The sequence below is a fragment of the Arachis hypogaea genome, chromosome 2, assembly GCF_003086295.3.
Source record: "Arachis hypogaea cultivar Tifrunner chromosome 2, arahy.Tifrunner.gnm2.J5K5, whole genome shotgun sequence".
In the NCBI taxonomy this organism is placed as follows: domain Eukaryota; kingdom Viridiplantae; phylum Streptophyta; class Magnoliopsida; order Fabales; family Fabaceae; genus Arachis; species Arachis hypogaea.
This window is the reverse complement of record NC_092037.1, coordinates 61,182,078-61,194,587: the sequence shown is the minus strand read 5'-3', so window position 1 is coordinate 61,194,587 and position 12,510 is coordinate 61,182,078. Positions and strand designations below refer to the sequence as shown.

The following is a 12,510-nucleotide window of genomic DNA, read 5'->3' as shown; positions in this document are numbered from 1 at the left end:
TTTAATTAATTTACGGTCATTATAAAATTAATTTATGCATTTATTTAATTATTTTTTATATTAACGGTGTAAATAATTATCTAAAAAAATAAATATAATTAAATAATTATTTATAAAACATTTTATATTATTTATACATTATAATTAAATTTAAGGTAAAGTATTAAATTAGTCTTCTGCGTTTGGGTATAATTATGTACTGGTCCTTAAGGTTTAAAGCGTCTTATTTAAATCTAAAAAAAATTATTTAATCTCAATATAGTCCTATCGTGAGGTAATTAACGGAATATAAGAACAAAATCGATAATCTTAAGAACAGTACAAGATTCAGAAATACAAAATCAACCAGCATCAATAAATTTATTTATCATTTTTTTACAATTTAAATGAAATCTTTTCTATTGAACTAAGAAGATGATAAATAAATGTATTGATGCATTTAATTTTGTGCCTTTGGAGCTTGTACTAGTTCTCCAAATTATTGATCTTGTCTCTCATAGAGGACATTTCGTTAATTATTTAACTTTGACTTCACGGTTGGACTAAATTAAAGCTAAATGAAACTTTTTTTAGATTCAAATAAGACACTTTAAACCTTAAGAACCAAACCAAGATTACGTCCAAATATAATAATCAATTTAATAATTTATCCTTAAATTTATATTTGATTTGTATCATTTTTTTTATCATACTTAATATAATACTTCTCAAAATTATTTTTATATATTATATCTGTTTTTTAATGATGGGTTAATTAGAGGTAATTTTAAAATATAAACAGAATATTATAAACATAAATAATTAGAGGTTATTTTAAATTACAGAAATAGGACATAATTAAGGCGTGAGAAAAAAATAAATTTTATTCAAACTTTGAAAATAAAATTAATATAAATTATTTTTTAAAAATATTTTTAAGCTCTTTATAAATATTAAAAATAGAAGAATATTTTAGCTTTCAACTTTTAAAAATAAACCCTTTTTTATTTTATAGCATATTACCGCTCCAACCTCTGGTTGAAATTTATACGACTAATTATGAAATGTTTTTTATTTACAAGAGTGAAATTATATTCCACAATTAATTAAAAGATAGGTAACTAATGAAAATTAAACCTTACACCCAGTTAAATTCAAAGAGAAAATTGAAGTGGCACAGTAAAATTTAGCTTTAGCCGAGTGAAATGGAAGAAATTCAAACATGAATAAACTGAGTTTGTATATGATTGATAAAATAGATTAAGTATGTTTGATACATATAACCAATCACTTCATTTTATTGTTGTTGATAGTGTTTTATATCTATAGATCAAAGTACTCATTAATATTCAAAAAGTATAATTTTTATGAATTTAATCAAATTGCATATACTCTGCTTTAAAATTTTTAAAAACTTATATTTTAATATTTAATAAGATTTAGCTAACATGTACTTTAAAATTACATTTGAAAGGAAGACGGAGATTAAGAAACAAAAATTAAATTAAGTTTCTGTATTGTATTTAGTGTAAAATATATTAAATTAAATTATGTTTTAATATTATATTTAGTTTAAGATAAATATAAAAATTAAAAGGTAGATTTAGAATTTAAAAAATTAAATAAAAATATTTTTAAAAAGAAATATTATTAAATTCTGTTCTCTACAAATTTTAGTTTGCTATATCTCTATTTTTGTTAAGGTATTATAAAGATTAAAAAATTATCCAATATGTTGAAAATATAAAAAAAATGTTTTCAATAACTTTTAATCAAATTTGTTTTATAATGCTTTTAAAATGTGTTTTTAAGAGTCAATAAATTATAACTCAAATAGTATAATCTTTCTATATTCATCTGAAAAATTGCAGATTCAAATTTTCTTATTTTCCATAAAAAAAATGTCTTTAGAATATAAATTTGCAAAATTTTATTTCATAAGTGTCTTAAATAGACTTGTTGACATATAGAATTTAACTATTCTAAAAATATTAGTATTTTAGTTATTGATATATATTTTATAATAAAGATCAAATACAAAAATTATTGAAACGTTCTAAATGGACTCATTCTCATATGAAAATTTTTTTAACAATTCTAAAATATTAATATTTTAATAATTTTAGTCATTATTTTTAATTTTATATATTTTATAATAAAAATTAACTATTAAATTATTATTAGAACACAAATGATTTAGAATATTTTAAAATTTTCTTATTATATCATCTTACAACTTAGAGTTTAATTAATATATATTTTAAAAATATATAATAAATTTATTATTAATAAAAAATTTAAATATTTTTATTTAATAAATATATTAAAATTTTAAATTTTTGTATTTTTAATATATAAATTTAATATGTATTTTTAAGATATAAGATAAATAAATTTTAAAATTTTGAGTGAAATAATAATTAAAATGTGTTAGTGTTGGTGCATACGTGTCACACTCAGGTAATCAATTTCAATTGCTACTTCTATCTTTTTGAGTTTTATTGGATGGAGTTTTTTGGATTCTGATTGGTGGAATTGGATTTTCCTACAGTAGAGAGAGGAGAGCGTGGATATCTAATACCATATCTGGATGATGACAGAGAGAGAAAGTGTGACAAATAAAATGCCCTTTTGATTACATAAAGATACTTTTATTTTGGGTTTGTGTCTCGCATTGAAAGGCGAGTTTCGATATTTTGTGTGGACAAAGTCATAAAATCCAATTGAGAACAAGTTTGTACTTGGTCATACGCTTCCCCTTCACTTACCACATATTAGATGGAACATTCATTGCTATTATTTTGTACTTTTTTGTTATTTTGTCGCATTGCTATTTATTTTTTTTTTCTTTTTTTTCCTTTACCATTTCTCACAGGACATAGATCAAATGAGAGTGATATATCTACGCTTGAAGACTTATTAATGACATGTTGATATCATAACATTTGATAAAGTTTCAATAGAGTACATAGATATTATGTAAGATATTGTTATTGAAGATAAAATTAATTTTACAATGTTACAAATTATTTGAAGATGTTGTCTACAATGCCAATGTATGTTAAATTGTCTAAAAATTAATGAACCCCATATAGTTATTTTTTTCCCAAAATCATATAGTAAGTAAATTTGGATTTTTTAAATTTAAATTAAATAAATACGAAATTGACAAAAATATATAAAATATAGTTTAATTATGTAAATGTACGGTGTATGCCATATCTCAGATATCGAGAGATTTCAAAAAAAATAGATCTTGAATATTGAGATTCTAATCTATATCAAGAGAACTAAATGAATACTGAATACCAAAGATACGTGTAAAATTGGTAAATGATCTCTCACTAACTAAGATATGCATAAAGTTCTAATCGACGTCTCAGTCACCAAAATGTGTATAATGAATTGATTATATTTGTTTGATTTTTATTTTTCTATTTCATTTAATTTAATTTAAATCATTTTAAATTTTTAAATTATAAAATATTTAATTTAAAATTTAGATGATCATAATTTAAATTAATAGTTTAAGTTAATTTAATAAAGATAAATATATTTGTATAGTTGTACTGGTTATTTATAAGTGCCGCAACATTAATTTTTAAAAAATGACATTATTAAATTAAGTCATAATGTTCATAAAAATAAATTGGTTACACTAGGTAAATACTTAGTCTAATAACGTCATTTTCTATATTGGTACGATAAGATAATATCTATACAATATAAAATTTAATCTAATAATATCATATAATATTTAGGAGACAATAATTTTATCAAATATAATATTTTTTAATTATTAAATATTCATTCAATATTTATAGTTATATCCAAAAATATGTTAATATTTAATTTGTCAGTACTCATAAATAATCAGTATAATAATATGAGTATATTTAATTAATAATTTAATTTAATTCAATAAAAATAATATATATATTTGTTATTTATGAAAAAGACCGGTTATTAATTATTTTTTTATAAAAAAATTAATTTTTAATTTATTTATTATTAAAAAATTTAAAATTTTTATTTATAAATATATAAATACCATTGGAACCTAAATACTCATAAGTTTTCTTTTTTTTCTCTGCCCTCCAACTCTCTCTACTCCAAGAATTTTCGGGTTTACTCAACTACAAGAACAAATTAAACAAATAATGCTATTTTTTAAAATTAATTTTGTAATACTCATAAATAACTAATACAATAATATAAATATATTTATTTTTATTGAATTAAATTAAGTTATTAATTTAAATTATAGTCATCTAAATTTTAAATTAAATATTTTTATAATTTTAAAATTAAAAATAATTTGAATTAAATTAGATAAAATAAAAAAATAAAAATCAAAGAAACATAGCATCAATTCAATTATATACATTTAGATGATTGAGACCCCAGTTGAAATTTTGTGTATATCTCAAATACTGAGATCCTTTAAGAATTTTGCACCTATCTGTTTAGTTTTTGTGACAGTTTTTGTGACACGTATCAGCGTCTAAGTACTTTTTTTTGAAACCCTCCAGTAACCCAGATGTGGTATATTTTGCATTTACGTAATTAAATTGTATTTTATGTATTTTCATAAATTTTGTATTTATTTAATTTAAATTAAAAAATTCAATAAATTTCGACAAATTTAATATTCGATTATGTTATGTATATACTAAAATTAGCTACTAGTGTAAAATATATATTAAAATATAAAATAAATATTAAAAATAAACTACACGTATAAATACATAGTAGCTGATTTTGATGACTAATTTTAATATACAAATAATATTTTTTTTAATATGAGAGTACAAATTACCAGAAAATTGGCTAAAGATTTTATAAAAAACATTATAACAAGATAATTTAAAATACAAAAAAATATTATCAATGAAACATTTATTATCTTAACTATATTTACTCAAGCATATACAAATATAAGTATGATTTAATATGATTTATTGTTTGAATATAAATTTTATGTATCAATAACCGAGCATAGCGAGTTGAACCTTCTAAATTTTTATTGAGTTATATATTATTGTTTTATGTATAAAAAAAAATTTTTTTGGTACATACATATAAAGATTTTAATGAACAAGATTATAATACTACCTAATTGGAAGTTATTCCGGTATACAAGAAGCTGTTTTCATTAGTTAACATATAGTGTGACTTAGCTTTATGATACTATTTTTTTTTTTTTTGTTTATACAGTATCTCCCAACCCCTCAATCAATTCAAGTTGATTTATCATACTATTTGTTTTAAAATTTGATTATATAACTATTAGACGTTAATATATAATTATTTTGTATTTTTTCTTAGTAAGTGTATTTGCAAGAGAATAGTGTTATATTCTATAAAATAGTATTCCATATGATATGATACCTTATTAAAATCGTATCCTACTAAAATTTAGCAGGTATTCGTATTATTCGAGATACAAATCATTTTAATGGAGGCTAAATTAAAATAGCGCATATATTTTTAAGTTCTTATATATATTGTGTTTGCTTGAAAGGAAATCAAATAGGTTCTTGATTAAATAAACCACCAATAACTAAAGGGAATAAATATATCCTTAAATAAGAAAGATTAATTAATGTTAAACAACTCAGACGGGTTTTCTTAATTAGTGTTCTTTCTAAAACCTCAAACAACTGAACAGAATCTTCTTTAGAGCATAACGCACGTTTATGATCAATGCCCTTCCTTACCTACCAAACATGTCTTCTCCTCTATGTTATATTTTTAAAGAAAATGCCAATAGAAAATAGAACCAAAAAACACTCAAAACTCATTAATCTTGCCACTGCAAATTACCTCAATTTTGTAATTTAAAGCCTTCGATGAAACCATTGGTAGAACTCATTTTCAAACGTTTAATCATAGGGAGACTTGCAGCCATTCAATGGCTGAACGTCCGTGGTAAGAATGCACTCAAAAAACATATGGTTCCCAGAATAGTTTTACATTTTTTAAAAGGATATGGATATTAGAACTCTTATTTTGATAATGTAACTCCTTTTTTCTACAAATTCATGCAAAATGCAAAAAATTCAGGTATGGAGTGGCATTATCATTTTCCTTTTTAAAATTTTATAAGTCACAGGAAACATGTTGTAATGCTCCTAAAACAACATAATGGAACTTAGATTTGCTTTCCTAGTATATTATCACTCAGTAACAATTCATACAACATAAACATTTTCATGCTTACCCATTTAAGATAAACAATATTTAACCAGCATCCTTAAAAGAACCAAAAAACAATGGGGGAAGGGGGAAATGAATGCTAACTTATGTACAAGCAGCGGAAGCAAAGCACTGATTAGGGATAATATACCTATTGTAAAGCAATCTGGGAAAATAATTCCTCCAGCTGATTTTCCTTTATCACGACACCATGTTTCTGTGTATAAAGTTCATGTTTGATCGAACTGAAATCAGTAGTAGCATTTGCAGCAGATATGTTTATGTATTCATTCAGATTATGCACTGTTCCGTCTGCACAAACAAAGAACCATAAGCATGAAGAAGAACAACTTACATTATATAGCATGATATTTTCTTTTCCCAGTATAAACAAAAAAGCACAATTCCTAAACTCGAACGTTACCCTAACAGGTTAACCTTTTACCATTAACAGAAAACTGTTTGGTAACTGCATATGTAATGATATAACTGGATTGGACCCAATTACAATAGTTGGGCTAAGTTCTAAGTGAGAACAGTATAAATAGGATATCGGTATTATAACACTCATTATATGAATTGTGAAATATCTTAGAACTTTCTTCTCCTTGATTACATTCCTCTCTTATATATGATTCATCCCTTTTCTATGATCTATCTCAACTATATCTTCAGTTTCCCTAATAATTCTACTAATGTTCCATCCAGTTCTATAATTATAGTAATTCCAATATCAATGCTGTTATATCATAACTTAGTGGAATTAAATTAACATATCCTGGCTTCATCGATAAGAATAGTGATCACTAGGTCAATGTACTCAATTCCAAAATCGAGCCTGCTATAAATTTGCTCTTTTATAGTCCCCTTGCAAGTAACTAGATAATAGTTGGAAGAAATCCATCTCTTTGATACACTGACTTAGGATGTAGTACTCAATAATGAGTAAATAGTCAAAATCGTCTCTGAAAGATCACTCATTCTCCAAAATAGTACCCGAAAGATTTTTTTTAATCAAATTCGCCCCTGAAAAATTTTTAGTTAATCACGTTCGTCCTTCCGTCTATTCCTTAGCTGATGCTGTTAACGAAAATTGATGTGGCCCGTTAAGTAACATCTTAGCACATTGCTAAGCAACACCATTTTGATGCTAGAGTGGGGGATTGATTGAAACGGTGCCATTTTGATTATCAAAACCTATACCTCTTCAATTCCTCATATTATACCTTCACTTCACTCTTTTCATTCCATAACAGCACACTCTGTTTCTCTAACCTTGACATTTCATCTTCACCCAAGAGACGGGGAATAAGCTTTCTTCATCAGCGTCATTTATCAAAGGAAAAACTGGATAATGTATGCCAGGGAACGTATTAATCCATTTACAGAAAACAACTTGAAACAAACCCACAACGAAACCAAGGAAAAGAGAAGAACCACTTCAGCGATTGGGGCCAAATTCGAAGTCGAGCTCATCGGCCTCGTAATCGTCAAGCAGGGCCATGTTCCTGTCAGGCTTCTTGCTGAGGAAGGAGGACAGATCATCATCCGAATAAGAAGCTTCTTCCTCTGCTTCTGCTTCTGCTTGATGGTGGTTGTTGATTCTCTGGGTCCAAGGCGTGTATTGAATTTGGCATATTTTCGTTTGGGTCAGTTCGCCCTTTTACTCATGCAATGAATTAGTTTTGATTTTGGTTAAGGGTTTTGATTTTCAGGGCTATTATTGAAAAAGCTACGATTTTTTCAATTGTTTTGAGTTTAATGGGAAAAATCGAGATGGGGTTTGTGATATTTGTAATGGGTTGTGGTGTTGGGGTTGAATCTAGAAGTTTCATTGGAAATTGTCCCTTGAGTTGACTTTTGTGGATGCAGAAGATCTGATGTGTTGTGAATTTCTAAAATTTAGGAATGCTCAACTTGATTTAAATCTCTAGTCACTCAATGATGTTCATCTCTACGATTGAACTTTTATTTAGTTTGCAAATGTTTTTCTCTTTAAAAGTTTGGCAATTTAGCTTTGCTATCTGATATCATATGGAATTAGTATTAATTATTAGGTTTCAAATCATGATCTGGACTTGTTTGAGTTGTGGTTTGTGTGCCTATCTTTTGGTTTTGACCACTACATAATTTTGGGATTAGGGTTCATCAATTGGAAACTTATTTGATCTAATTTCAAACAGTTGTAATGTCCGCAGCCAATTAGGACTGCCAAGTGTGTTTTTGCTGAGATGACACTTAACGGGCTACATCAGTTTTCCTTAACAGCGTCAGCTAAGGAATAGACGAAATGACTAACGTGATTAACTAACAATCTTTAAGGAAGGAATTTAGTTAAAAGAATCTTTCAGATACCAATTTGAAGAATGACTGACCTTTCAGTAACGATTTTGACCATTTACTCAATCAATAACATAAGTTTACAGTGATGCTATTTTAAGTTTGATGAATGTTAAAACTTAGAACCAAAATCAAATTGAATAAGGCAGGAGTATAAAATACATCAGATTTCAGAACCATGTGAAATTGGCATTTAATATTATCAAATTTTTATTCAGGGATGTTTTTATATGAGGTAAGAGGAGCAAATATTGGCTGTATGGTTGACTGTATAAACATACATATATACGACGATCAACACTATTAGTCCAAAATAGTCAAGATTTACTTCTCTCAAACTTAAAATGAACGGATTCTCTCCTTATATATGTGTGTGCATGTGTGAAAGCAAAGCAGCTTAATTTTGTAAAAGAACTAGTTCAAGTCATTACCTTCAGCAACAATGGGTTCATGCTGAGGAGGTTCTTGCATCCAGTTTCCATCAGAATCTTTCATGTGTCTTCTGTCAGATGCAAAACAACGAAGGAATATCGGAGCATGCACAACACGAAATAACCTGATTTCAAAAGAAACCAAACTCTAATGCTTTAGTGTCAAATATAACCAATCAAAATTCCATGAGTTATTTTGAAATTCTGAAAGGACAAGGCCAACATAATAAAATGCCATGAACAAATACATTTTGAAACCAAGATATTGAATAGGTGGCATATGCTTGATTAGAACATGTTCTTAAACATACCTTGAAAAGTATTTAATAGCATGAAAAATGGTTGTTATGAACATGCATACTACTCTAAACCTTTACATAGTAAGAGGTTCATTAGTCAACCAAGAATGAGCATTTATCAAACCAAAGATTATTTAAACAGTGCAGTCTTTGATGAAATCATGATTGCAGATACTGTGCTTGTGAGTTCAATTATGGTTGCCATGACACACATTCTGATTATTGCAGTGTAGAATATTTTGAGTTTATAACTTGAGATAGATCCTGTTGTGTACCAAATGCCATCCATTAGATACTCGACAATTGGGGACCGATATAGTTCCATTAAAAGGGGTGGGGGGGTTAAAAAAGAAGGAAGCTAGTGTGGCATAAGTACCTATTAAAATCAGAAAATAGCTTGAAAGATGGTCGAATTGTTTCAGATATATATGAAGGTAGAGGGGAAGGAAAAGGAAGACTTGAATCTAAATCCCAAACTTGAGGAGGGCCACCCCCTTGATTTATCTGTAATGACAATTACGAGAAAAGTATATTAATGATCTGTGCAATAACCATCTAAATATACAATAAACTGATTTTAAAATTTCGTAAACCGGTTGCCTAAACTCATTGGAAGGAATACATATTTCGCAATACCTGAATGCAAATTACATGATAATCCCAGAGAATAACGCCATCTGCTCTGTGGCTAGCCTTCTGATTCCAGAGTGGGATCTATAGAAGGAGAGACAAATAATTCAGGTGTTAATTATTATCATTTTGGAACAAAAATGATAAATAACTCTTCAATCCTATGTAGGACAGACAATGATAGACAATGGACAACGAACACAAGTCACAAGACACGTAAAAATTTACTAAAAAAATACTCATTATTCATAATTTCAAAAATGCTCTCCTTAATTTCCTTGTTCATAATAAAAAAATACTTAAGGTATAATAAAACATATCAAACTTTCTTGCTTTCTTCATATTTCAAATTTTAAATGATTTTCACTTTGTTTTATCCATTCTTGACCAAGACATTATGAGACTTTTTTTTTTTGAATTGTACAAGTGCAGACACTTGTTAGAATGTTAGGTCTCCTGTAAGGTACAACGCATACACATATCAGACATGTAAGAATGGTAATGTGCCTGTGCCTTATTGCTACAATTCAAGTGCTTATAAATTGCAATGCAACAAAAGAAAGGGTTGCAGAGACTTAAACATGTAATCAATACTCTGTCCACATACCATTAATAAAGCATGAGGAATTGAGGATACTGTGTGTCCACTTGTGCTTTTGTGTGTGTGTTGTGTGATGAAAGCTTAATAATGGTTATGTTCCAATACTTTGGTCATGTTGAACCTGCTAATAGTGCAGAATCAAAGAATTGTTTCCTTTCACAGAAGCATTATTTCCTCCACATACTGACGGGTGCAAGGTGAATCACCTTGAACAAGAAAACTAGCAAGCAAATTACAAATCTCCCCTAAGACTAAGAATAAATAATAATGTATATGAAATGGCACATGCCTGCTTCTTTTCATTGGAAATGAAAACAACAAAAATATCAGATCCTTCAGCATTGGCTATCCCATCAGTGCACAACTTCTTGCAAAGCAAATATACATTCTCCTCACTGAAAATAAATCACAGGAAGAAAAAAATAATCATCATAAGTAGATAGCAGAGCTGGAATATCAGCTTTAGAGTGAAGATGAGACTCAATATGGTAGTCAACAATGAACATGCATATAGTTAGGGTCTTGTTAGATGTAAAGAATGCAACATCATCGCTATTTTTTTATTGATCCCTACCAATGGAGAATAGGAAATCAAATCAACGCTAGTCAAGAGTGAAGATGTTGATAAATAGTAAATTAGTAGCTGAAGTTAAGAACATAGTACAAAAATAGAATTCATCACACACAAAATGTTAGTTGACGTCTACACCCATTCCGCTTAATTGTGCAAAAAATAATTAAAAAATTAAATAGAGGCTAAACATGATAAAGGAAAAGTGGGCCCTGTAAAGATTCTCCATGGAAAAGAAAACACAGAACCAAAACCCAAAACCCTAGAGAGAGAGAGAGAGAGAGAGAGAGAGAGAGAGAGGGGTTGAACCGGGGGCTTACCAATAATAAGGGGTATGGTGGAAGTGAGAAACATCCGAAATTAGTTGCTCCATAGTTGATGTTGTTGCTCCTTGATCAGCACCCTTCCAATCCAACACCACAAATCCGTGCTCTGTGTGTGTCTGTTCTTTGTTTCTAGAGTAAAAATGGTCATGAATAAATTACACTTCGAATTCGTTATATTATTGGAGAAAAACCCATTTATACCCTTGAACTTTGCGAAGTAGATAAAAATACTCATCAAACAACGACACTAACCTTATCTCCATAAAAAAAAAAAAAAAAATAGGTTTTATGTGATAAAAATATATAAATTTTAATTTTTTTTGTTGATTTTTAATAAAATTTTTAAATTATTCTAACTCTTTATTTTGAGTAAAGTATCAATTCGATTCTTATCCATTTTTCCAAATGACAACGCAACTCTTAATAAAAAATATGATCCATTTCGGTCTCTGACTCTGTGTTTCGTCTGCCAACGCAATCTTTCTGTCATTTTTACAGCGAAAACTTGACGGAAATTACTGACGTGTGTAGGCGAGTGGATGACATGAATGGCTTGGGTGGTTACGTGGAAGATAGAAGCACACGTGGCTAGGTGAAATGGACAGGGTCCTTTCTGTCCTCGTCCACAACACAAAAACGCCATCGTTTTGAGGTTTTCAAGCGTCGTTTGGTTTCGCACCTTATATGTTATCCCCTAAAGACTCCTTGATCTTCTAACACAATTACATTCTAAACCCTAACAGACAACTCTCTTCTCCATCAAGGCAAGGGTGAGTGGTGAAAAATTTGGTGACAAGGTTGCTGACGAAACTTCTGACGGAAACGTAGATGGTTGTTGGACGGCGCTGTTGATAGAAGTAACGGTTCGACACACAGCACTGATTGCTGAGGTTGGTGTCGCTACTGTCCCTTTCACTGTTTTGCTTGTGTGTGGTCCTCATTCAACCGTGGTGGGGTAGAGAGAGGTTAAAATATTATTTCTGTTGCCATATCCTAGGAGTTTTATGTATTTAAATAAGATGAAAGTGTAGAGATGTATTCAAAAATTATTGAAAGTTGGAACAGATTATTAGGATCGGCTGTTTAGATTGATGTAGGATTGAAGAAACTGCATTAGTCCAGTTAACAATGAAGA

The 12,510-nt window shown here is 28.2% G+C and overlaps 1 protein-coding gene across 1 annotated transcript; it reads right to left on the bottom strand.

The window, feature by feature from the left end:
* Positions 1 to 6,129: 6,129 nt before the first annotated feature.
* LOC112745411 (protein N-terminal glutamine amidohydrolase) lies at positions 6,130 to 11,562 on the bottom strand. Its single transcript, XM_025794867.3, has 6 exons — positions 11,370 to 11,562; positions 10,768 to 10,873; positions 9,884 to 9,961; positions 9,624 to 9,751; positions 8,949 to 9,073; positions 6,130 to 6,489 (listed from the first exon to the last, which is right to left on the bottom strand). Exons 1-6 carry the CDS (start codon positions 11,420 to 11,422, stop codon positions 6,329 to 6,331), a joined length of 651 nt encoding a protein of 216 aa, XP_025650652.1. The 5' UTR covers positions 11,423 to 11,562; the 3' UTR covers positions 6,130 to 6,328.
* Between the last annotated feature and the right edge of the window lie 948 nt (positions 11,563 to 12,510).